This window comes from Aspergillus sydowii (assembly GCF_001890705.1).
Source record: "Aspergillus sydowii CBS 593.65 unplaced genomic scaffold ASPSYscaffold_3, whole genome shotgun sequence".
NCBI classification, from domain to species: domain Eukaryota; kingdom Fungi; phylum Ascomycota; class Eurotiomycetes; order Eurotiales; family Aspergillaceae; genus Aspergillus; species Aspergillus sydowii.
In genome coordinates, this window is record NW_024467861.1 from 1,411,477 (window position 1) to 1,433,059 (window position 21,583).

Below are 21,583 nucleotides of genomic sequence, written 5' to 3' on the forward strand. Positions count from 1 at the left end.
AACGGCGAGAATCGAACTAATCTCTTCCGTAACTAATCTTCAGCCGCTTTGTGGGCGGCTTGTCATCATCATCGTCATCACCTTTATTCGCAGCCGCAGACTTCTTCTTGTTCTTCGATGACGAGCTTCCCTTTACACTCCCGGCCGCAGAAGACGTATCCCCACCATTCCCTGGTTTCCCAGTCGATCCATTATATGTTGAGGTCGGCGTTGGTGCTTGCGATGGCGTTGTTTGTGCTGAAGGGGCTGGTGAATCCTACACACAAAGAAATAGTAAGTCAGTTTCCATCCATCCACGTCATACAGACATCCCACGGCGGTTGGTTATGTAAGGTCACGTACACGCATGAAACTTGCCGAACTCTTCGAGAATACACGGTCGTTATCCGTCACAGCTGCCTTGCGTCTTGACGCGGTGCCGACGCCAGACGAGCCAAGTGAGATTCCGCTCGCGCCTAGACTCGACCCCGTTGAGGAGCCCTTGATGTAGGTGTCGAAACCCTTGATGATGTTTCCGGCGGTGGTTTCTTCGAGGTAGGATTGTTCGAAGCGGTAGATTTGGTCTTCTAATTGGGCCTGTGGATTGAACTCTCGTTAGTATCAATCAAGGTGTCTAACTTTTAGGGAGGAACGCGCGCCGCTTCGCACGCACCATGGTCTTATCCATAAGTCTCTTCTTCTGTATTGTATCGCGCAAATCGCGGCGGAGTTTTTCGTAGTACGGCAGGCCGCGGTTTGGGCGTTGGTCTGGAGGTTGGTTTTCGTTGTTGTTGTTGCTGTTGCTGTTATTGTTATTGTTATTGTTGGCTGTTGTCGCTGATGAGGCATTGTTATTTGTTTGGTTTTGATTTTGGTTCGTGGATTGGCTTTGCGGTGTTTGAGAGTTTGTATCGCCTGCTCCTGAGCCTTGCCCTTGCCCGCCTGCTGCTGGCGTATTTGCGACGGGGGCGGAGGGTGTCGCGGCTGCGGACTCGGCCATTCTGGACGTCTTTCGAGTGCCTGTTGGAGGATTCGAAGCTTATACCTCAATTTAAGAGATTTAAACGGATGGTATTATTGGCGATAGGTGCGACAATTGGGACGCTGTGACTCGGTCGGAAGCCGAAAGGTGGTGATGTGCGGAGGAACAGAATGAATTCCACCGGAGTTGGTGATCGACTGATCTTATCAGTGTTTGTTTTGTTTGCAATCACCTCATAGTCAGCTCCAACTCCTCATCCTCCCTTTCGTCGTTCTCTCACTCCATCAAGGCCTCCTTCGTGTTGATTTAAACGACTTTAGGGCTGATATTTATCTTTTCCTTCTCCTTGCTATTATTTCGTTGCTCTGGGGTTAATACCACCGATAATTACGACGTAAATCAACGCCTCTCAGCACCTGACTAGCTATCATGGAGATGCACCACATGGAAATGGACATGGACCACGGCCATCACGGCCACGGCGACATGGACATGGGAGAAGGGCAGTGTAATATGAATGTGAGCTTTTACGTCTTGGGTCGTGACAGGATCTTTCACCTCCCTTTCTAAGTATGTTGCTGATAACACTTTGGCGGTAGATGCTATTTACCTGGTCCACGAAGAACCTCTGCATTGTCTTCTCGCGATGGCGCGTAACGGGTCCTATCTCTCTTCTCGGTTCCCTGGTTGTTATTGTGCTTCTAGCCGCGGGGTACGAGGGAACTAGACAAATTACTCGACAGTATGAGGTAGCACATGCGCGACGACTAAGTGCGTTTTCTGGGGCTACAGTTAGCAGTAAGTTTTCCCCTTTTCCTTGTTTATTTCTGTATCTCCTTATGTGATATATTATGTTCTATATATGTCGGTGGACTTGGATCTCCTTAACCCCAGTTTTCTGTGGTGGAGCTGCCATTGACGCCCGGATTTGAAGGCAATGATATCGCCGACGAAGCCGTCTCGGGCACTGAACCTGAACCTGAACACCACGCATATTACCACAACGCGAGCTCACGGCTACTTGTAGGTAGTGATAACAGGAGGGCTGTCGAGCGGAGGGGAAAAATCACCATGGCTGCGCTCTATGCGGTGCAGGTGTTCTATAGCTTTTTCATCATGTGAGTCCAGGTTTCCCTTTTTTATGTTTTAGAGTCGTCGAAGTTGACCAGTATAGGCTTTTATTCATGACTTATAATGGTTTCGTTATGCTTGCCGTTGCTGTTGGCGCGTTTGTTGGATATTTGGCGTTTGGAGAAAACATGTCTGCGTCGAAGTCGGTTGCTTGTCATTGAAACCGTGGATATTGGTCTGCATTTCTTGCTCTGCCACGGCGAGTGAAAGCATACATTGATATAGTTGCTGCATATAATAATCCGAGGAGTTGCTTCATGGGACTTCCGCATCACTGTCGTCACCGAATCCGAAGGTAAATTCACCGGTCTCGGGATCGCCATTTGCATCATCTGTGCTCGGTTTGCCGTGAACGATCTCATCCCACTTACGCTTCTTGCCTTCGGATTTCTTTTTCAACTCGTCTAGAGCGCTCTGCAGAGATTCCGGATGGGATTCCTGCATCTTGGCCACGAATCGTTCGTATGGATTAGTAACGTCCTTCCGGAATCCAGATACCTGGTCGGCTTTGTTGGAAAGGAAATCCAACGCGGCGGTCAAGTGGGCACGTGGAATAAAGTTCTGCGTAACTGCGATAGCGGGTTCAAGGTTTACTACCAGATGCCACCAACCAGACGGAACGTGGAGGATCTCTCCTTCTCCGCAAATACCTTCGACACAACCCTGTGTACGACGGCCTTCAGCATGGAAGCCCAAAAGCCACTCCGCGATACCCAGTGGGGAGGTCACCTCACTTTGATCCTCCGACACGTAGACTCCAGGTGGAGGCGGGAGTTTAGTAGAGGAAGGGAACATAATCCAGTATTTGGAGCCACGAACGACCGCATTCCAAGCACTGGTGGCATTGGGATCTTTGTGGAAGGTACTTCCAGACCTTTCGGGTCCAATTATCAGCCACTGTCTATCAGGTCGGTCGCTCCCAAGAACCGAGAAGAAGTCTTCTCCGAAGCAAGGTGGTGGCCAGTACATAGCATCTGGTTCCTGGTCTCGAGGGCCCGCCTTGATTCCCATCTTTGAAACGAATTCTTTGTCGAAGAGATACAATGGCCTTTCATCTGAGTTATTTTTCATGTAATCCACGTATGTCCTTAGGGGCCAGTCCACCGCTTCTGCTCGGAACGGTGTCTCTCCATGTTTAGGTAGCAGTGTTTCCACTGACCATTGGTGATATGCTGGCCATTCTTTCACCGGCTCCGTAAGGATGAACGGCGTGTCCGACCATTTCTCCTGAAATTCTTCGGGGGTAAGGTTCGGTAGGCGGGCGATTTGGTTTCGAGCAGGGATATTGGAGGCGTATGGATCTAGGGAAAGGTGCGCACAGTAGAACGGTCGGTGCAAGGCGTCTGAAAACAGGCTGGAACAGTCCAGGTAGGCGACTCTAGAAGGTTGCAGGTTCAGGTATGTCGCGCGCCATGTTCCTCTCCAGGCAAATGATGCAGGGGATGAGCTAGTAGACGTTAGCGATCAAAGCCCTTCCGATGCAGCTGCAGAACTCAAAGTTCTTCGTGGTCAATCTAATCTTACCTGACAAAAAGGGCCTTCCACAAATCCTCCGTCCTCGTGAAAGCATAAAACGCCTTGCATGTCTGGCCCAGCTGCAAAAGACTCCGGCAGTCAAGGAACTCCAATAATATCAGAATCAACTCGTCGGGTACCAGATTGAATGTGCCAATCGCATTTCGAATATTCTGAGAGGCAAAAAGAGCATTGCCACTCGGCTTGACACCTAGAGGGTGACCTGGAATTGCATCATGCGCGACTGCCTCGTCCACAACTGCGTCACCGCCGTTATGGCTGCCCAGGGTGGATATATCTGGCATTTCGTTTCTGGAGTATCCTGCCACTTCGGTTTGGTTCGAAGGTATAGTTGTTCGGCTGTGACAGCCCGTAAGTAGCAGTAAGCGCTAAGCAGCTTTAGGATGATTCGGATGGTAAAATATCCGATATTTCCCCAACGATGAGTCAAGAATGACTATAGTTCAACTCCTAAGAGTCAGACCCTCGAGCAGGTCCTATGATACCTCAAAACACCGGCAAAAAAGTAGCATAGTGGGATGATTTAAAACGGCAGGCGGTTTAAAAACATTGGGCAGAAAACTCGTACGAAAGTTCAGGCGGCAAGGGTAATTTTGCCATACAAAGGCGCGAGGCTGCGGTCACAGCCAGTAAGATTTGCGAGAAGAAAAAAAAGTTCGCTTTCCCCAATCCAGAATAATTCTTTTTTCCCACCACCAGAAGATCCACCACCTCTCCCATCTTTTTTCTTCTCTTCTTCCCACTTTCCAAGTCTCAACCTTTTCAACTTCTATATCATTACTACTAGTTCCTGTCAGTCTCTACTCGGAGACCTTGGTTCTAGTCATTAGCACTCCTGTGAAGAGTCTTTGACTGAGATTTCAGCGACAGCAGACACCCCACCGGGCCGCTTCGTCGCTAAAGGAACAAACCCTTCAACTCACCCAAACCCCCACCGTCTTCGTTTGATCACAGTCCGCTTCTGTGATCACCCCTCTACACCACCGCAAATATGGCTTCCAACGACAAGGGTCTCGAGGAGATCCCCGACAGTATGTGACTACTACTCCAATATATCTCCCTTTGTGGCAACGATTTTTTTTTTTTCTCGTTTTCGCAGTCTAGAACAGATTACGGGAGAGAAGAAAAAAATCTTGCACCACCAATTACGGGAACAATAGTGAACGCAAAATTCGCTAACACTTTTCTTCAGCCCAGATCGAGTCCAACTACGATGAGATCACCGACTCTTTCGACGCTATGGACTTGAAGTCTGAGCTCCTTCGCGGTATGTGATACGCAGTCTCTTTAAGATACAGATGTGGGGGCAAATTCTGACGGGTTCCGGCTTTCCAGGTGTCTACGCCTACGGTTTCGAGCGTCCCTCCGCTATTCAGCAGCGTGCTATCCTGCCCATTATCAAGGGTAAGTCCAGAAATCAGTGTATCCTGCTTGACCCGCCGTTAATAAATTGCTTCAGGCAACGATGTCATCGCCCAGGCTCAGTCCGGTACCGGAAAGACCGCCACTTTCTCCATCTCTGCTCTGCAGAAGCTCGACCCCAACGTCAAGGCTTGCCAGGCTTTGATTGTCGCTCCCACCCGTGAATTGGCCCAGCAGATCCAGAAGGTCGTCATTGCCATTGGTGACTTCATGAACATCCAGTGCCACGCCTGCATTGGTGGTACCGCTGTCCGCGATGACATGAACGCTCTCCGTGATGGCCCTCAGATCGTTGTCGGTACCCCCGGCCGTATCCAGGACATGATCCAGCGCCGTGTCCTCAAGACCGACCAGATGAAGATGTTCATCCTCGACGAGGCCGATGAGATGTTGTCCGTAAGTTACCGGTTAACCCATGTAAACTCGCAAAATTGTTTTGATACTAACGTTCGCAGCGTGGTTTCACCGAGCAAATCTACGACATCTTCCAGCTCCTCCCCCAGTCCACCCAGGTCGTCCTGCTCTCTGCCACCATGCCCCAGGATGTCCTTGAGGTCACCACCAAGTTCATGCGTGACCCCGTCCGTATCCTTGTCAAGAAGCAGGAACTTACCCTTGAGGGTATCAAGCAGTTCTACATTGCTGTTGAGAAGGAGGAGTGGAAGCTCGACACCCTTTCTGATCTCTACGAGACCGTCACCATCACCCAGGCCGTCATCTTCTGTAACACCCGCCGCAAGGTCGACTGGCTCACCGACAAGCTCACTGCCCGTGATTTCACTGTCTCCGCCATGCACGGTGACATGGAGCAGGGCCAGCGTGATGTTATCATGAAGGAGTTCCGCTCTGGATCTTCTCGTGTCCTCATTGCCACTGACCTTCTGGCCCGTGGTATTGATGTCCAGCAGGTTTCCCTGGTCATCAACTACGATCTCCCCGCCAACCGTGAGAACTACATTCACCGTATCGGTCGTGGTGGTCGTTTCGGTCGTAAGGGTGTTGCCATCAACTTCGTCACTGCTGACGATGTCCGTATGATGCGCGAAATTGAACAGTTCTACAGCACCCAGATCGAGGAGATGCCCATGAACGTTGCTGACCTCATCTAAACTCCATGATTTCCGAGCCACCTAATGTCTTCGATGCGGGTTACGATTGCCGCTCCAAGGGCTAGTTGCGGTGGGAAAATGACTTTGTTTTTGAACGTTGCAGCTTCTCTTGGTAAAGGAGAACCCTTCTAAAAGTGGCTTTCTGTGTCTCCAGCATTTTATGTGTTAGCAATAGCAATGACAGCTGAAAAACTGTCTCATGAGCTATTGTTTCATGGTTTCCTTTGTTTATCTACGCTTATGGAGATGCGACATGTTTGTGCGAATTTTTTTTATGCTGTAATTCATGATTGTCTCTTCTGGGATTTCTTTTCACCTCTTTTCCTTTGTCCCCTTTTCCTACTCTGCTCGGCCAGGGATAAAAAGTTGGCGAGCAAAAAAATGTTAAGTCGCTCGTGAAGGCGTTTGTTCTCCGAGCAATTGGGAGGATGAATACCTACGATACATACATGTTTATGGGATCTGGGGTGGTTGCCTAAAGTATGGAGCACAATAGACAAGAGGTAAATGCCATTCCGTTTGGTTAATTTCGTACTTTCTATACTTGGTAGTAAGGTCGTACTTTATGTCTCTTAGATGTAGGACGACGGGTTTATACGCTAGTGATTATCTACCTCGTACAACAAACAAACACTTTCTCACCCGGCTGTACTGTTCCTGCCTGTGCCCTTTAATCGTGCATGATAACAGCAAGTCTACCAACAATTCACTGCTACTTTCCCTATCCACTCGTACCTCCGATCACTCTAGGTAACCTACCAAACAAACAACGCATCGATCAATAGACACAAATACAAACAACACTTCCAACATCTTATTTACATCCAACAACCATCCCCAACTCTAACGAAACTATTTCTTGATTCGTCAATCGAAGTTATTAAGAACAAATACCAAAACGGAAAAAGCATAAACGGTGTTCGGTCGGAGGAACTTCGATTCTGAAATCTAACTCCCTGAGTACTCCGTGCTTAGAATGGAGCCATCGCAGGCGCAGCAGGTGCAGCCAGCATCACTCCTCTGGGCTTACGAACTCCGTCGCGAAAACGTCCATCTCGTGTCCCAGATGGATAAACTGAATACGATACTCACGTCAGCTACGAATACCATCAGCACGCTGCACGAGAGTGTTGAGATCCTGACCGCTCGCATACAACATCTAGAAGAGCAACACAAGCACCAACAGCAAGAGTTTGAGCACAAGATTATTGAATTTGAGAATGACAGAATGGAAAGTCAAAACTGGGCTGTGAGACTTGAGCGGGCTTGTAAGGATTTTGGCGATCTCGCGATTGAGAACCAGGCGTTACGGGTCATGTGTACCGGTGCTTGCGCGAAGGTTGATGCAGTTGAGGCAGGTAATGAGTCATTGAGGGAGGAGGTTAGCCAGGCTTCAAAGAAGGTTAATACATTTGAGAGTGGGAATAACACGTTGACGAGTGAGCTCGAGAAAACTTTGAGGGAGTTCCATGCTCGGGTAGCTGAGAATGAGACGTTTTTGAAGGAAGAAATCCAGGAGGTTTCGAAGAAGTTTGGCACCTTGGAGACTGAGAATGGGGCGCTGAGATGGAATATTGACAATGTCATTCAGACGTTTGCGAGGGTCGAGAGTGATAATGGGGAGGTTAAGGCGCGGGTTTGCTTACTTGAGAAGGAGGCTGCGGTGCAGGAAAAACAAGTCACGCGGTTGGTGAAGTGGATGTCTATGAAGACTATGGCCGAGGATAAGGGGAAAAGAGGCATGCTATGGTGTTCTGGCCTTGCGTTGCAGATACAGATATATGCTAACGACACTTAATAGGACCAGGGCCGAGGCGAGCTGCAACAGAACAAGATCAGGACATGCATATGCCAGACTCAATTCCTACGCCAGCATCACGCCAATCCACCCGGTTATCTTCACAACGGATGCTCTCCGAGACGACTTGGGGTTCGCTGTCTGATCTTGACCGACCCTGTACTAATGTTAGCACCAAAAGTTCCGGTCATGACTCACAACAGAAAGATCTTAAGAAGAGCAAGGAACAGAAGATTCTTGGATCAATACGCCAGAAACAACGAACGCTCGAGGAATATATTTCGTTGACAGATGCGCTTCGAGCCCGCCACGCGTCTATACCAGAGGAATCATTTGTTATGGCCTTCATGGCTGGGTTGGATGATGACGACTTGAGGATGCAAATAGTAGATGTCACCCGCCATGCCGGCCTCTCATGGGACAGCGTGGTGTCTTCCGTGCAAAGCAAAGGCCAAGGATCCAAGAAACCAACGGATAGTAATAATGAACATGTTCCAGGTCGGCAAAATGTAGCCACTAGGTCGACGGGCAAGCGCAAGGAGAACAGGAGACGAACGATACCCATTGTGCCGGCTGATGAGGAGGATGAGCTTTTCGTTACGTGAATATCAAGCTCTCCAAGACAATGCGGGGTCAACTTGTAAATAGTGAGCTACCGCTGATCCAAGTGACTTGAAGCAACAAATTCGAGGTTCTATTGATATATGTGCACTGCTATATACTTTATCAGCGTTTTTAGGTCTCGCCATAATCATACCTCCCCTCCCGGTCCTTGACCTCAACATCGATCTTGCCCTGTTCAATTTCCTTCCCATCAACCTCAATCGACGCCTTCATAACATCACCAGACTTGACCTCACCAACTCCCTTGGGTGTTCCGGTCAAAACCAAGTCTCCCTTCTCCAGGGTCATCACGCGCGAGATCTCCGCCAGTAATCTGGGAATGCGGTAGAGCATCAACCCAGAAGAATCAGCCTGGCGCACTTGGTTGTTCACGCTCAAGCGGAGGAAGGCATTATGCGGGTCAGGGATTTGAGATTTGAGGATTTCCTGGGAAACGGGAAGGAAGGTATCAAAGCCTTTCGCAATGGTCCAGGGCAGGCCCTTCTTCTTCGCTTCATCTTGGACATTGCGCGCGGTCATATCGATGGTGAGAAGGTAACCTAGCAGAGACAAGAGGTTAGCAAGAGTGATTTTGGTGATATTGAATGTAATAAATTGGAGGGGACGGTTGTAGCTGACTTTGAATCGCATCCAGAGCTCCCTTGTCGTCGTTCGGGTCCAAATCGCGAAGCTGCTTTCCCATTACCAGACCCAATTCGACCTCATAGTGTAGGTTCGTGCCTCTCGGGCGCAGAACGGGGCCCTCGCCGGGGCAGAGAATCGAGGATGATGGCTTCAGGAAGAAGAATGGCTGCTTTGGTTTCGTGTTGTTGAGCTCTGTGATGTGGTCGCTGCGGTTGCGACGTTAGCTGAGAAACCGGAGATAAATAGAAGAGGGATATGCGCACGCATAGTTACGGCCAATGCAGATGACCTTTCTGCAATTTGCTCTGATCGAGGCTGCCATTGTGATGAATTCCTGCGTGAGGGGGAATGAGTAATTTCCAATCCGCGAGAGGCGGCCCCCGTATATAAGGTCGCGCGAGCAGCCGATAAAGCGGCGGAAGTCCGTCCGACATTGTGGGGAGACTCGGAAGATCCGACATTCGGAGTTGTCCCTCTCCTCCAACTAGTTAACTCCCACTTGTCCGCAATCATCGAATCTTATCGTCGATAGGCTCGTCCCCAAGGTTGTTAGTGATTATCTACTTGCCCATAGACTGCTAGATCAGCCATTTCCAAATACAAAGTTACGGCGCACCCTCTTATGGGCCTTGAGGCTCCCATCTCAACAACTACAACAATCACCAAAGCGGTCCAGCTAAACCGGATAAAGATCCGGCGACTTTGTGGGGATCGCTTCATACCATCAAATAGACTCCATCAATTTGGAGACACTCTACCAGTAAACCGCTTGACGCAGTAACGCAGAGACTCAACAACCGGACCATCAGCACCATGAATGTAGCAGAGGTCTTATCCGATCTGACGTCGCTACGTGCTTGTGTATGTTCATCCCCGCCCTGGACAGCCAAATGCAGCAAAGCCACTCAGATGGGACAAATACGTCGAGCAGCTGCTGATGCCGGATAGGACTACAATGATGCGCTCAACCTAGTCACGGTCAATGAAAGACTCACGGCATCGGAGACAGCGCCCAAGCCTGTACAGGCAGAGGCGACTAATGAACACCTCCGTCTTGCATCCGAACTAGTGGAGTTACACCACGAGATGAAGGCAGTCCACAAGGATGGACGAGTAGACGATCAGCTGCGCCGTGGAAGGGAGGAAGTGAATCGTGTCTTGCGGGAGCTGGCAACCCCTTCATCGCGCTAATAGCACCTTATGTGCGAGCCAGAGGCCTTCTGAAGCTACTGAATATTATTTTTACGTGTATGATAATTATGATAATGAATAAATTATGGTCAAACTACAGAGAAAGAGGTGTAATACAGAGTAGAGTAGTAAAGGAAGCTGCGATTGAGTATGACTTCCTAATTGGGAAGTATTGAGGCCGCTCGGTCCGACCTCCCTCCGAATACAGGAAGCGGCAAAGACCAGCAACGCAGCTCTCTGACGTCCACAGCTTCACGCCCTCGCTTTACGATCGCAACAACGCAATCACAGCTCACAATAAACAAACGTCAAGATGGCGACGCGTGTGGATGCAAAGATGCTGCGGCAGACAAAGTTTCCTCCAGAGTTCAGTCAGAAGGTGGACATGACCAAGGTCAACATCGAAGTCATGAAAAAGTGAGTCTCCCCGGATTTTTTGTTTTGCAAGATTTATCTTTGCTGATCGAGCTATACTTGCCAGATGGATCGCCGGAAAGATTTCTGAGATTCTAGGAAACGAAGATGACGTTGTTATTGAGCTTTGTTTCAACTTATTAGAAGGGTCTCGCTATGTATGTCTCAAATCGCGTATATCTGGATGCGTCCCAATCGCTAATAATTGCGCCCCAACTAGCCTGACATCAAATCATTACAAATTCAGCTTACGGGTTTCCTTGACAAGGATACTGCCAAATTCTGCAAGGAGCTATGGTCGCTATGTTTGAGCGCGCAGCAGAATCCTCAAGGAGTTGCGAAGGAGCTTCTTGAGGCTAAGAAGCTGGAACTCATCCAAGAAAAGGTTGGTTAAACATGCCCGGAAAACCCCATCAAACGCTCCTCATTGCTGACTTTTGTCTGCCAGATCGAAGCAGAAAAGGCTGCCGAAGAAGCTCGCAAGAAAAAAGAGCAGGAGCGAGTGCGCGAGCGCGAGATTGAGGAAATACGACGCAGGGAACGCTCAGACAGAGGCAGAGGCGGAAGAGGTGGCTTTGGAGGTCGGGACTTTGATCGACGTCGCTCACCTCCGAGACGGCGCAGCAGAGATCGTTACTGGGACCAGCCTTCGAGGCGAGAGTTCGATTCGTACGTTCCCTCCGGTCCTCCTCGCAGAGGCCGTCGGCCCTCTAGATCCCCCAGTCGCTCACGTTCGCGCTCGCGATCTGTATCATCTTCCCGTGAGCCGCCGCGCCGGCAACGCCATGACCGCGCCAGACGACGTCGATCAGCTAGCGGTTCCGTCTCACCGGACCGAGGAGATCGCCAGAGGCAGAGGAGACGCAGTCCTGATTACGGTGATCGAGCAAGATCCATATCCCGCAGTGATTCTTCCCGCTCACGTACTCCCAGAAGAGACCGAAGACAAAGATCCGTTTCTTCCAGCCCATCACGGTCCCCCGCCCCTAGAAACCGACGCAGAAGAAGGGGCTCGTCTGTGTCGAGATCGCGCTCTCGATCACGAACACCGGAGAGAACCCATGGCCGGCGGAGATCATCGCCTTACTCAAGAGATGACAAGAGAGAATCAACTGCTAATATTGCAAAGGGCAACAGAACCCGCGACGATCGCCGTTTGAGCCGCAGCAGAGACCGTAGCAGAGACCGCCGGCGCCGGCGCTCGAGCAGAAGCGATAGTCGTAGTCGCAGTCGCAGCAGAGGCCGGTCTTTGAGCAGAAGCGTTAGCCCGCGGCGTCATGATTCTCGCAGTCGAAGTCGCCACGGGGACAGGAAGCGACGCCGCTCCATTGAGAGATATAATCCTGTCGCGCGAAGAAGGCGCAACACCTCTTCTGTATCCGTCCATACTGAGAAACGGCAGAGAATGACTGATCAAGAAGAGGATGAAACGCGCAAGTCGCCGCCTCGTGAGGCCGAAAACGAGAAGAGCCCTGCTAAAGAGGTGGGTGAATAATTTCAATACATGTAAAGGTACCACAATCACATACCATCGGTCCCAGCTACAAGCCCATTATCTTATCGAGATGAGACTAACCAATATGAATAGCATTCCCATATAAAACCACATACACGCATCTCCAGCACCGAGCTACGAGAGAAAATCCTCCGCGAGAGGCTTGTTGCTATGCGTCGAGCCACATTGAGCAAACAAGGTAGGTAGGTAGCAATTCAAAGTCTCCGACTCGAAAGAAGGCACTAGATGTGCATAATGTCCTATCCATTCCAGGAGGGTATAATGAAATTCAAAAATCACTACACACTTGACAGCATTATTGCAAACCAAATCTTCATCTTTAGTCCGTATTCGTATTCCAACAAAGTCAAGGCGAGGCCCGTGCAGTGTTTGCTTCTTCCTACTGGAGAGTAGCTAGTCCGTACTTTGTATACAACGTCGTACGGTGAACCCGGACCGTTGGTCTTAGCGTTTCCTTCGGCACAGCTGCTGAGCTGAGCGCCGTCACAGAGGCACCATCGTACATATCCAGCTAGCGAGTAGCGGCTGGTACCAACGGAGCCACGAAGATCAGTAATCCAGTCGTGCCGCACAAGCGGCGCACCAAGGAACCGGCGAATTTTGACAGCGTCGTTCGCAAATCCCCTTTTCTTATATTTTCATTAGCACGAATATCTTCACTTCTTCAGCCGGCCAGCCAGCCATGTCGGTGGAGCGGCTCAGTCTAAGATGGCTCAAGGATAGTGACCGTTAATGAGTGAAACACGGGCCCCAAGTCCCGCCCGGGTCAACCAAGACCACGCCAACGGCTTCCTAGCAAGCTAGTACTCCGTAAGCCAACCAACTCAGTTTCGGTTCCTGACTAGTAGTAACTACCGAGTTTCCCGTAGGAGCACCGCTGCAGATTCCAGGGCCAGATTCGCCAGGAACCATTCAGGGGGCGAACGATAACTAATATAAAATAAATTAATCAAGAATATTAAAAACAAGAACCAGTGAACCACAATCTCGAAGGGCTACAAACTAGCACCAGGCTTGGCTAAGGGGATGAGGGGAGGATGAGGAAAGTCTCTCTCTCTCAGTCTCCGCTCCTCCGCACCCCACCAATGATCACGAATGTAAACCCATGTCAATGCTGCAGCCTGGCTGCTGATCTCAAAAATTGGCAAATTGGCGGCTGTTGGGGGGAGCATTGCAGTTCGCATTGGAATGCCAAGGGTGGGAGCGTTATTTTTCCAATACTAATATCTTCAAGGATGAGTGCTCTCCCGTGTACCATCATCTCCAATCTCCATCCAAAGCGTCATCTGTCTCAGAAGGTACGAATACAGAAAAATAAACAAAAAGGGACGGGAAGACCAGCGCTGACGTAGGAAAAATCAATGGAATATGGATGGATGGATGGATGGACGGCGGAGGGTTATGGAGACACCCCACAGTGCCACATCCGTTTAATTTCGATATGTCGACCGTCGAGCCCATAATTTCGGCAACAAGCTACGGGTCGGCTGTTGATGCTTATATTAATGCTACCTAAAAACAATGTTATGCACGTTAATTGCACAGCCCTCCACTCCACGAGTCCACAAGTCCACGAGTTTACTCCAACACGTTCTCCAAAAGTAAAGCAAGCAGCGGGTTGTTGCGCTGTTATTATTGGAATATTCAATAGACCACAGGATCCAGGATCATGATGAGGCCGTGCGAGACGCCAGATGGAGAAAAGAGGTACCTACGGGTCTAACTTGTATTAGTAACAGTCAAAATAATAGGTAACTTTAATGCATGGATGATTCCTCACCCCCGGAATACACTACGCAACCGGGGGGTCATCGCAACGCAATCCTTCAGAGATGCACAGCGGTCACAATCTCACAGACTCAAGCGGGTTTGTTGTGACTTTGTTAGTCAGGGGAGGTGGATGCAGCATACTGGTGATTGGCTGCCCTCCACGCGATTGACAAGACGAATTGGAGTCTAACGCTAAGATTACGACTGGATGGAGGACCATTGCAGATCGCTGATCACTGGAGAAAACGACGTGTCGGGGTGGCTACTGGCTAATAATGTGGCTTCGTTTTGGAACCAATTATGGAATATTTCTATTTTCGCAAAGATGAAACTGTTGCGGGTCAGAATACACTCTAAAGCAGGAGCAAAACATCATGACGCTGTCCATGTACATACAAGCAGCTGTACCTTTGTATTCGCAGGCCATCTGCAGAGAAAGCGTAAGTTTAAGGAATGTACTCCATTAAGGGGATATCAAAAAAAAAGTCCAATAAAAACGTGAAAAAAAATAGTACAGGTAAATTCCAGAACAAGCTTTGTATCGATCTATCTCCTCGTGCTGTACCAGGAACGTGCGCCGACCTCCTGGTCTATAGGATCGACGCAGTAGTCTTGCTCAAACGGTGCCAAGAAAATAAAAATTATGAATTAGGCGTGTACAGCGAGTAGTGCCATTGGGATCGTCTCGTTAGATGGATTGGGTTGAACCCGGGCCGTTTAGTAGTTGGGAGGGCAGGAGGCAACACCAACCGTCTTGGTGACGGTGACCGTAGCGACGCCGCAAGAGGCGCAGCTGCCGGACTGGGAGGGCGTAGGAGCCTCAGTGACACCTGGGCCAGCGGGGGAGTCGGTGGTAGGCTGGACGTTGGTAGGGACAGGAGTCTCCTCAGGGACAGAAACGGTGGAGGAAACCACGCTTTCGCTGGTGAAGGTCTCGCATGGGGTCGAGGTCTCGCCAGGACCGGCGGGAGAGTCGGTGGTAGGCTGGACGTTGGTAGGGACAGGAGTCTCCTCAGGGACAGAGATGGTCGAGGAAATCACGCTCTCGCTGGTGAGAGTCTCGCATGGGGTCGAGGTCTCGCCAGGACCGGCGGGAGAGTCGGTGGTAGGCTGGACGTTGGTAGGGACGGGAGTCTCCTCAGGGACAGAGATGGTCGAGGAGATCACGCTCTCGCTGGTCAGAGTCTCGCAAGGAGTAGAGCTAGCGCCGGGGTTCTCAGTCTCTGCTGGGCCGCTGGGGACAACGGGAATGCTGCTGGTAGGGCCAGCGGGGGAGTCAGTAGGGCCAGCAGGGGGAGTCTCCTCAGGGACAGAGATGGTCGAGGAGATCACGCTCTCGCTGGTCAGAGTCTCGCAAGGAGTAGAGCTAGCGCCGGGGTTCTCAGTCTCTGCTGGGCCGCTGGGGACAACGGGAATGCTGCTGGTAGGGCCAGCAGGGGTTGTCTCTTCAGGGACAGAGATGGTCGAGGAGATCACGGTCTCGCTTGTCAGAGTGTCACAAGGAGTCGAGGTCTCGCTAGCAGACTCAGTAGGCTGAACATCCGTAGGACCAGCGGGGGTATCAGCAGGTCCGGTGGGGGTTTGCTCGGGAACAGAGACGGTGGAGGAGATCACACTCTCGCTGGTGAGGGTCTCACAAGGAGTAGAGCTAGCGCCGGGGGTCTCGGTGTCTGCTGAGCCGGTGGGGACAACAGGGATACTGCTAGTAGGAACAGCAGGGGTTGTCTCTCCAGGGATGGAGATGGTCGAGGAGATCACGCTCTCGCTGGTCAGAGTGTCACAAGGGGTCGAGGTCTCGCTAGGAGACTCGGTGGGCTCAACACCGGTAGGGACGCCGCCGGTCGAGGTAGGGCCAGAAGGAACAGAGGGAGTAGAGGTGGCAGGAATAGCGGGAGTGCTGGAAGGAAGACCAGGAGTGTTGCTGGAGGTAGAACCGCCGCAGCACTTTGCGCAACCGGTGAGCCATCCAATGATGATTTCCTGGATAGTGTGCTCGATCTCAATACCACAGCCGCCACTGACAAGAGCGACCAGCTGAGCACGAGCCTCCAGGGAGATCGAGAGAACGCCCTTGCCAGAGAGGATGAAAGAGATGAGACCGTGGAGCTGGGTGCCGAGCAGGGAGTCGATGGTGCCAGTGAGGAAACCGGTGAGGTCACCAATAAGGCCGGTGTCGATGTTGAGAGAGACCTCAGAGGCGGATTCAACGCCCTGGGACAGCCAGTAAATAAGGAGACCCTTAAGCTGAGCGGTAAGGTTGCACTTGGAGCTGGAGAGCCAAAGGGAGAGTTCGATACGGTGAGCAAGTTCAATGTCGATCGCGAGGCCTCCGTTGGCACAGAGGTGAAGAAGGTCCATAATCTCAACATCGATGTCAAGGGCGTCGTCAGTCTGGAGGAAAGCAGTGAGGGAAGCCTGAGCACTGCTAACTAGCGCACCGCCAGCCTCAACGAGGGCCTCAATAGAGTGACCGAGGGAGATGGCTGAGACACCACCAACAGGCAGGGAAGGAATATGGATAACATCGCCACCAATGTTGCCCTGGATCCAGGAGAGGACGGTCTTCTTAAGTTCAGCGGACAAGGTGCACTTGCTGCTGTTCAACCAAGCCTTCAGGGCGTTGATGATCTCAACGTCAAGGTCGCTGACAACACCACCAGCGGCACAGAATTCAAGACCAGACCTGATCTTCCAGTCAATCTCACCAAGAACCTTAATGGCGGCCTCGAGAGCAGACTGAGCAGTGGCGGTGAGAACACCAATGGTCTCCGAAGCCAGAGAGAAAACACCGTTCACGGTCATGAAGAGGCCGTTCTCAGCAGCAATGCTGACAGCCTGGGGAAGAAAGAAGCCGAGTTGAGCAAGGTGAGCGACATCGAGCTCCTTGACATTACCCTCACACCAAGACAGCAGTTCCTTCTTGAGAGAAGCCTCGAGGTGGGAACCCGCGCCGTTCTTAAGCCAGGAAGCAAGCTTCTTGCGGTACTCGAGGTCAACGGAGCCAGCCTTGCAACCAAGAGCACTACCGCCGAGAGCTGCAGCAGCCTCGGAGCTGATGCCACCAAGGATGTGTGCCGGGGTTTGGCCGTGAAGAAGATCTTTGATGGTGTCGACTAAGCCATCAACGAGGCCGAAGGTACGGGCATCGAGCTCAGGGCTAGCAGTGGGAAGGGCGAGGGCCGAGCCCGCAAGACCAGCGAGCAGAACAAGGCTGGAACGCATGGTTGCGTTAGTATAGAAAAAAAGGTCTTAAAGCGACAACAATAATTTGCGGGGAGATTGCAAAAAGAGAGCGAATGACGTATCAAACGATTTAACGATAGACTGGTAAAATATGTTGTAAAAACGAGGGACAGGCACAGGGCCAGAGAGTGACAGACAAAGAAAGCTTGCTGGTGAGAGAACGAGGGCGAGCTGCTCTGAGGGTTATATACCGCCCCTGAGTGTCCTGGCTTAGTCTGGTCCGTCAGCCCACAGGGGGGGCCTTCGCTCCTGACCATCATCCATCATGCTTGCCATGCCTGGTCAAGGATCTTCGCGGTCTCTGCTGAGTGGGCACCCTCGTTCGGACCGCGGAAAATGTGCCCACAGTACCGTTTAGTGTGGAGACACTCAGGAACCAAACAAAGTTGAAGTGCTATTTCAGGCCACGGGGTTCACCAAATGAAAAAGGGTGAGTTTCATGAGTTGTGGATTGCTTACCCACTTTGGACTGGTTGTCCTGGTGGATATGGCCATGGGAAGCAACTAACAAAGTAACATGGCCTTCTTGTCAACCGTGCTATTGAGAAACATGTCGCACTCCGTACTTTTAATGGGAGATTACCCCGTACAAACCTCCTTCCCTAACAATATTAGTTGGGGCTTGGGTTCGCGGGGCTAAGGGGATAGATAATACGACAAGCCTGCGCATGCACGAACTGTGTCCTTGGGCTTTTTGACCGCTGCCAGGCTGCCAGTGCCAGGTGAGATTTGTGGAACTGAAATGCTCCGCAGCGCCGCACTGTTCCTGCATCGAGCAGAACAATCCAGCCTCTAGACGATCGTGCTGACCATCCGGGATAAGCCAATCGGCGAGCATCTTGAGGTCCAAATCTGCAATGATTAGTCGGGCGTCAAAACTACTCATTCCCGATCATACTTGATCCGGATTCAGTTACACGAGAACATTCGAAAAGGTTTAGGCCCATGCACTGGTTCGTGGGCCCATCGCATGGCGGTTTGAGAATATGCTCAAAACAAGTTGGGCCCAGTAGTTTAGTTTTGAGAACTTTAAAGCGAAGAATCATTCAAAGGCCCGTCGATCGAATTTGGCGTCGCGAAGGTTCTACGAAAGTTGCCATAAGCTGGTACGTCCATGTGCTTCGTCCCAATGGAAGACTCGTTCGCTTTGATAGGGAAATCGAGGCCGACGCGATGATAATGCGAGTTGCGCTCTACTGCCCAAAGATGCAAAGGTGATGCAAGTCCAGCTCCTGGGCAAGCAGACAAGGAGGCCGATGTGCAGCGGGACTCCAGAAAAACGTCCGAAGGAAAAGGCTGCCCCAGCACCCCTTGATGAGGCAATGGCGTTCAAATTGAATTAAGCAAACTTCTATGGGCGAAAAAGGTGTAGTGTGGTTTGAAGCAGAACCAGGTATCAATGTATTTGGATGATGGCCCGGGCGACGGAGCACTCGGAATTCTGATCTAAGAGAGCAGACCAACTGACCAAGCGACTTTCGCAGGGGGCTTCTATCAGAAGCTGGCTGGTGAACCGACTCAGTTAGGCAGGTTAGCAGCCGTTAGTGTGCTTCAGAGTGAGCCAGCCAATTATGATATATTCAGGAATTCGGGAGTGTCAGAGAGTGAGACAAAACACAAGTAAAGTCTCTGGCAGCGGGTTGGTTTCCCAGAAATAGAGGCTGGGTGTCTAAATCCGAGGTTTGTCCATGAGCTTTTTCAGCGATCGTTGCCGAACATGTTCCTTGGACATGATTCCAAAGAGAGTTGAAACCTTCGGTGTATCTAGGTAGACCGGTTCGCTTGTTCCTGGTTCCTGGCCCACCGGCTGGGGCTCCCGCTCGAGGGTCATGGATCGCGAGATCTCAGGATCATGATGGATCGTTTCACACTGCCGTTGTTCGCTTGATCGTCTCAGCGGCTCAGCCTAGTAGACTTCTGGAGATGGATCCAGATCGGAAAACCTTGATTCTCGATTTTGAACTGTTGGAACTTGTAACTTGTCACTCGTTGGCCCGACTCGTGGCCAGCTCTTGAGCAGTGCAGAAGCCGAATTATTTTGGGCCTCGCTACCAGACAGGGGCCTTGTGACAATGAAGCCACTTAGTCAGGGCCAGTCTCGACTCGGAAAGGCTGGTTTCTGAGGATGCAGCAAGATACAGAGTTGACGAGTCAAGCAAACAAAAAGAAGGCCGGCAATTCGCTGCCGGAGACATGTGATTCGCCCCATCCCTGCCCATCGGATTCTTCGGCCTTCTATCTTTGGTTCCTCTCTGCAAGTCTCGGTTGTCGCAGAATCACCCGCAAGCAATTGCACTTATCCTTTTCTAGTTATTGGACTCGACAGAGTGGGAGGGTCTGGATTCTGGATTCTGGATCAGTCGGAAAAGGATGGCCTCAGCTTCACAGCTCCACGCACTCGGCTGATTCTGGGAAACAGGGCCAGGAACTCAGGATAGGGCAGCGACTAGTAACAGCGAGGCGGCGAGAACACATACTTGCTTAGTCGGTGCGCTGTCCAGCATGGGCCTTCGTCGAAACACGCGCATCCTGTCAGCCCCAACAAGGAACCGTCCCATGGCCGCTCGGTACCGTGGGCCAGCTACGTGATGGGTAATCATCTTTACGAAGTGAGCTTGCGAGATGTGAACTCGGTGTCAGTCGGGAAATCAAGCGTTGGCTCCCTTGAGCTTCCGGCCTGCAGTCTGGTGGTCATTAGGCTTGCACGGCATGTTGTGAATACTGTGGCGGTCAGGTCCAGCTATGAACGCCTTTGTCGCACTATCTATTGACTAAATTCAGTTCTATCCTTGTAAGTGGAATCGACTCATCCCAAGACCCAGACCGAGCGAGGGGTAGTAGACGACAAATGCCGCACAGTCACAGTCGTACAGGAGTACAGACGATAGAGTATGTTGTGTGAAGAGCAGGCTGACATGCAGCCGGAATCACCCCTCGCTGTTGCTAAAAATTGCTTTTCCTGCAAATCGTTCACTCAATAGACTGTGGGGGGATCGGAGGAGATGCAAGATTTGTATCAGTCCTCCGTGCAGTGGATACTCGAAGAGTTGATAAGCTAGCCAGTTGTTAAGCCATCATGCGATCCAAGCCTAAGTAGTCTACTAAGCTCCTCCACCTCTTTTGACCACGGCCACAATATTGGAATCAACAGCAGAGAATGAGGTCCGGATAGCGAGAAGCCCTCTTTCCTGTTCCTGGAAGTCAAGGCTGGGTAGAGGTCCCACATTCCCGGCATCTGTCTGCAGGCACTGCTTGTTTGCACTTGTCGAATTGGCTGGTATCTTTGTTTAAGCAGCATAAGAGACGGTTTCCTTGTTGGGGCTGACAGGATGCGCGTGTTTCGACGAATGGCCATGCTGGAGCAGGATATCCCCTGCGTTCCTTCAACAACACCTACGGAGTATTTGAGTACTGTTTTCATGCCCGGGGTGGAGGTTAGTTTTTTCCGGGCATGGGCCCGTTGTTAGACCATCCCACCGATAGTCACTTTAGCAGAAACAGTGTCAATATCCTATGAATACTATGAATACGAAAGGTTTTTAATTTATGCAATTCGAAGCTCAATAAGGCCTCCAGATCCCTACCTCATCGGTATCCGAGAAATTCAACCTCCCGGCGACCTCCCCGAAGTAGGGAATCGTCAGTAGTATGGTCGGGTACCTGAGGAACCGGTACCAGTACCAAATTACTTTTGGTAAAGTTTATCGACGGCTATTGGTCGATAGCCCCGTGGGGCCTGAACCGCGCCGCCCGCCCCACACGTGATTATCAGCGAACCCTAAATTGGTGCGATATCTTCTACTCCGCTGCCACACAAAAACTCCTATCCTCTTCGACAAAAGATTCTGCGCCGTTCGGGAGTCGAACCCGAGTCCCTTGCTATCTATTTCCTATTATGGAAGGCAAGGATGATAACCGCTACACTAACGGCGCGTTCTTATTATATAATAAGTTATATTTTACGGTATATCTGGGTGGTCGGGCTGTCGAGCAGCACGTGACCCTTCACGTGCCTCCCGATGCTTGAATTGCTCGACTGTAGCGACAATAGATCTTTCTATTTACACAGCTATCAGCAAGCCGGTCAATTTGTTACATATTTGCCGAAAAGTGATCAGTTTCCTTATCGTCAATTCATCCTCTTCATCTGGTTGCTCTAATAACGAGACATTATGAGTCCGGTGGTAGCTGTCGCGACCTAACTATGTATATAAGTCGATGATGAACCGATTTAGTTTGACCAT

The 21,583-nt window shown here is 50.9% G+C and overlaps 10 protein-coding genes and 1 non-coding gene across 11 annotated transcripts; 5 read left to right on the forward strand and 6 right to left on the reverse strand.

The window, feature by feature from the left end:
• Positions 1–16: 16 nt before the first annotated feature.
• On the reverse strand, positions 17–1,184 carry ASPSYDRAFT_66733 (chromatin modification-related protein EAF6/MEAF6; the record flags this gene model as incomplete). The annotated part of the gene is made up of 3 exons (XM_040850368.1): positions 653–1,184; positions 343–576; positions 17–256 (listed from the first exon to the last, which is right to left on the reverse strand). Exons 1-3 carry the CDS (start codon positions 977–979, stop codon positions 17–19), a joined length of 801 nt encoding a protein of 266 aa, XP_040704644.1. The 5' UTR covers positions 980–1,184.
• A 233-nt stretch (positions 1,185–1,417) lies between these two features.
• On the forward strand, positions 1,418–2,253 carry ASPSYDRAFT_147151 (low-affinity Cu transporter; the record flags this gene model as incomplete). The annotated part of the gene is made up of 4 exons (XM_040841685.1): positions 1,418–1,480; positions 1,561–1,790; positions 1,993–2,079; positions 2,136–2,253. The coding sequence occupies 4 exons, from the start codon at positions 1,418–1,420 to the stop codon at positions 2,251–2,253; spliced, it is 498 nt and encodes a 165-aa protein (XP_040704645.1).
• Positions 2,254–2,347: 94 nt separating this feature from the next.
• Positions 2,348–3,912, reverse strand: ASPSYDRAFT_29366 (putative F-box and JmjC domain protein; the record flags this gene model as incomplete). Its single annotated transcript, XM_040844638.1, has 2 exons — positions 2,348–3,539; positions 3,617–3,912. The coding sequence occupies 2 exons, from the start codon at positions 3,910–3,912 to the stop codon at positions 2,348–2,350; spliced, it is 1,488 nt and encodes a 495-aa protein (XP_040704646.1).
• A 793-nt stretch (positions 3,913–4,705) lies between these two features.
• On the forward strand, positions 4,706–5,581 carry tif1 (putative eukaryotic translation initiation factor 4; the record flags this gene model as incomplete). Its single annotated transcript, XM_040840561.1, has 2 exons — positions 4,706–5,032; positions 5,088–5,581. Coding segments are annotated over exons 1-2 (600 nt in total), but the record flags the coding sequence as incomplete, so codon positions are not given.
• Positions 5,582–7,024: 1,443 nt separating this feature from the next.
• Positions 7,025–8,627, forward strand: ASPSYDRAFT_770503 (uncharacterized protein). Its single transcript, XM_040850881.1, has 2 exons — positions 7,025–7,898; positions 7,967–8,627. The coding sequence occupies exons 1-2, from the start codon at positions 7,136–7,138 to the stop codon at positions 8,560–8,562; spliced, it is 1,359 nt and encodes a 452-aa protein (XP_040704648.1). The 5' UTR covers positions 7,025–7,135; the 3' UTR covers positions 8,563–8,627.
• ASPSYDRAFT_42640 (fumarylacetoacetate hydrolase family protein) lies at positions 8,216–9,631 on the reverse strand. Its single transcript, XM_040846495.1, has 3 exons — positions 9,469–9,631; positions 9,200–9,411; positions 8,216–9,120 (listed from the first exon to the last, which is right to left on the reverse strand). The coding sequence occupies exons 1-3, from the start codon at positions 9,525–9,527 to the stop codon at positions 8,693–8,695; spliced, it is 699 nt and encodes a 232-aa protein (XP_040704649.1). The 5' UTR covers positions 9,528–9,631; the 3' UTR covers positions 8,216–8,692.
• On the forward strand, positions 9,567–10,502 carry ASPSYDRAFT_42641 (uncharacterized protein). Its single transcript, XM_040846496.1, has 2 exons — positions 9,567–10,066; positions 10,154–10,502. Exons 1-2 carry the CDS (start codon positions 10,019–10,021, stop codon positions 10,394–10,396), a joined length of 291 nt encoding a protein of 96 aa, XP_040704650.1. The 5' UTR covers positions 9,567–10,018; the 3' UTR covers positions 10,397–10,502.
• Positions 10,503–10,654: 152 nt separating this feature from the next.
• Positions 10,655–12,484, forward strand: ASPSYDRAFT_42642 (PWI domain-containing protein). Its single transcript, XM_040846497.1, has 4 exons — positions 10,655–10,813; positions 10,878–10,968; positions 11,031–11,195; positions 11,259–12,484. Exons 1-4 carry the CDS (start codon positions 10,710–10,712, stop codon positions 12,303–12,305), a joined length of 1,407 nt encoding a protein of 468 aa, XP_040704651.1. The 5' UTR covers positions 10,655–10,709; the 3' UTR covers positions 12,306–12,484.
• A 2,171-nt stretch (positions 12,485–14,655) lies between these two features.
• Positions 14,656–17,774, reverse strand: ASPSYDRAFT_771658 (putative cell wall protein). Its single transcript, XM_040850884.1, has 2 exons — positions 16,353–17,774; positions 14,656–14,727 (listed from the first exon to the last, which is right to left on the reverse strand). The coding sequence occupies exons 1-2, from the start codon at positions 17,316–17,318 to the stop codon at positions 14,713–14,715; spliced, it is 981 nt and encodes a 326-aa protein (XP_040704652.1). The 5' UTR covers positions 17,319–17,774; the 3' UTR covers positions 14,656–14,712.
• ASPSYDRAFT_772679 (uncharacterized protein) lies at positions 17,136–18,696 on the reverse strand. Its single transcript, XM_040850887.1, has 5 exons — positions 18,238–18,696; positions 17,995–18,191; positions 17,849–17,941; positions 17,531–17,733; positions 17,136–17,307 (listed from the first exon to the last, which is right to left on the reverse strand). The coding sequence occupies exons 1-4, from the start codon at positions 18,383–18,385 to the stop codon at positions 17,596–17,598; spliced, it is 576 nt and encodes a 191-aa protein (XP_040704653.1). The 5' UTR covers positions 18,386–18,696; the 3' UTR covers positions 17,136–17,307; positions 17,531–17,595.
• A 2,489-nt stretch (positions 18,697–21,185) lies between these two features.
• Positions 21,186–21,272, reverse strand: ASPSYDRAFT_t60. The gene has a single exon. It is a non-coding gene; the product is annotated as a tRNA-Gly (tRNA).
• Positions 21,273–21,583: the final 311 nt, after the last annotated feature.

Bases quoted from the DNA above. Each gene is read 5' to 3' on its own strand.
- ASPSYDRAFT_770503 (XM_040850881.1), top strand. From the start codon at position 7,136: ATGGAGCCATCGCAGGCGCAGCAGGTGCAGCCAGCATCACTCCTCTGG. The intron at 7,899-7,966 runs GCATGCTATGGT...TAATAGGACCAG, and splicing joins CGAGGATAAGGGGAAAAGAG to GGCCGAGGCGAGCTGCAACA.
- ASPSYDRAFT_42640 (XM_040846495.1), bottom strand. From the start codon at position 9,527: ATGGCAGCCTCGATCAGAGCAAATTGCAGAAAGGTCATCTGCATTGGC. The intron at 9,412-9,468 runs GTGCGCATATCC...TCGCAACCGCAG, and splicing joins TGCATTGGCCGTAACTATGC to CGACCACATCACAGAGCTCA. The intron at 9,121-9,199 runs GTCAGCTACAAC...TGTCTCTGCTAG, and splicing joins AGCTCTGGATGCGATTCAAA to GTTACCTTCTCACCATCGAT.
- ASPSYDRAFT_42641 (XM_040846496.1), top strand. From the start codon at position 10,019: ATGAATGTAGCAGAGGTCTTATCCGATCTGACGTCGCTACGTGCTTGT. The intron at 10,067-10,153 runs GTATGTTCATCC...GATGCCGGATAG, and splicing joins TGACGTCGCTACGTGCTTGT to GACTACAATGATGCGCTCAA.
- ASPSYDRAFT_42642 (XM_040846497.1), top strand. From the start codon at position 10,710: ATGGCGACGCGTGTGGATGCAAAGATGCTGCGGCAGACAAAGTTTCCT. The intron at 10,969-11,030 runs GTATGTCTCAAA...CGCCCCAACTAG, and splicing joins TATTAGAAGGGTCTCGCTAT to CCTGACATCAAATCATTACA. The intron at 11,196-11,258 runs GTTGGTTAAACA...TTTGTCTGCCAG, and splicing joins TGGAACTCATCCAAGAAAAG to ATCGAAGCAGAAAAGGCTGC.
- ASPSYDRAFT_771658 (XM_040850884.1), bottom strand. From the start codon at position 17,318: ATGCGTTCCAGCCTTGTTCTGCTCGCTGGTCTTGCGGGCTCGGCCCTC.
- ASPSYDRAFT_772679 (XM_040850887.1), bottom strand. From the start codon at position 18,385: ATGATTCTTCGCTTTAAAGTTCTCAAAACTAAACTACTGGGCCCAACT. The intron at 18,192-18,237 runs GTATGATCGGGA...TAATCATTGCAG, and splicing joins TGTAACTGAATCCGGATCAA to ATTTGGACCTCAAGATGCTC. The intron at 17,734-17,848 runs GTTAGTTGCTTC...GGCCTGAAATAG, and splicing joins CAAGAAGGCCATGTTACTTT to CACTTCAACTTTGTTTGGTT.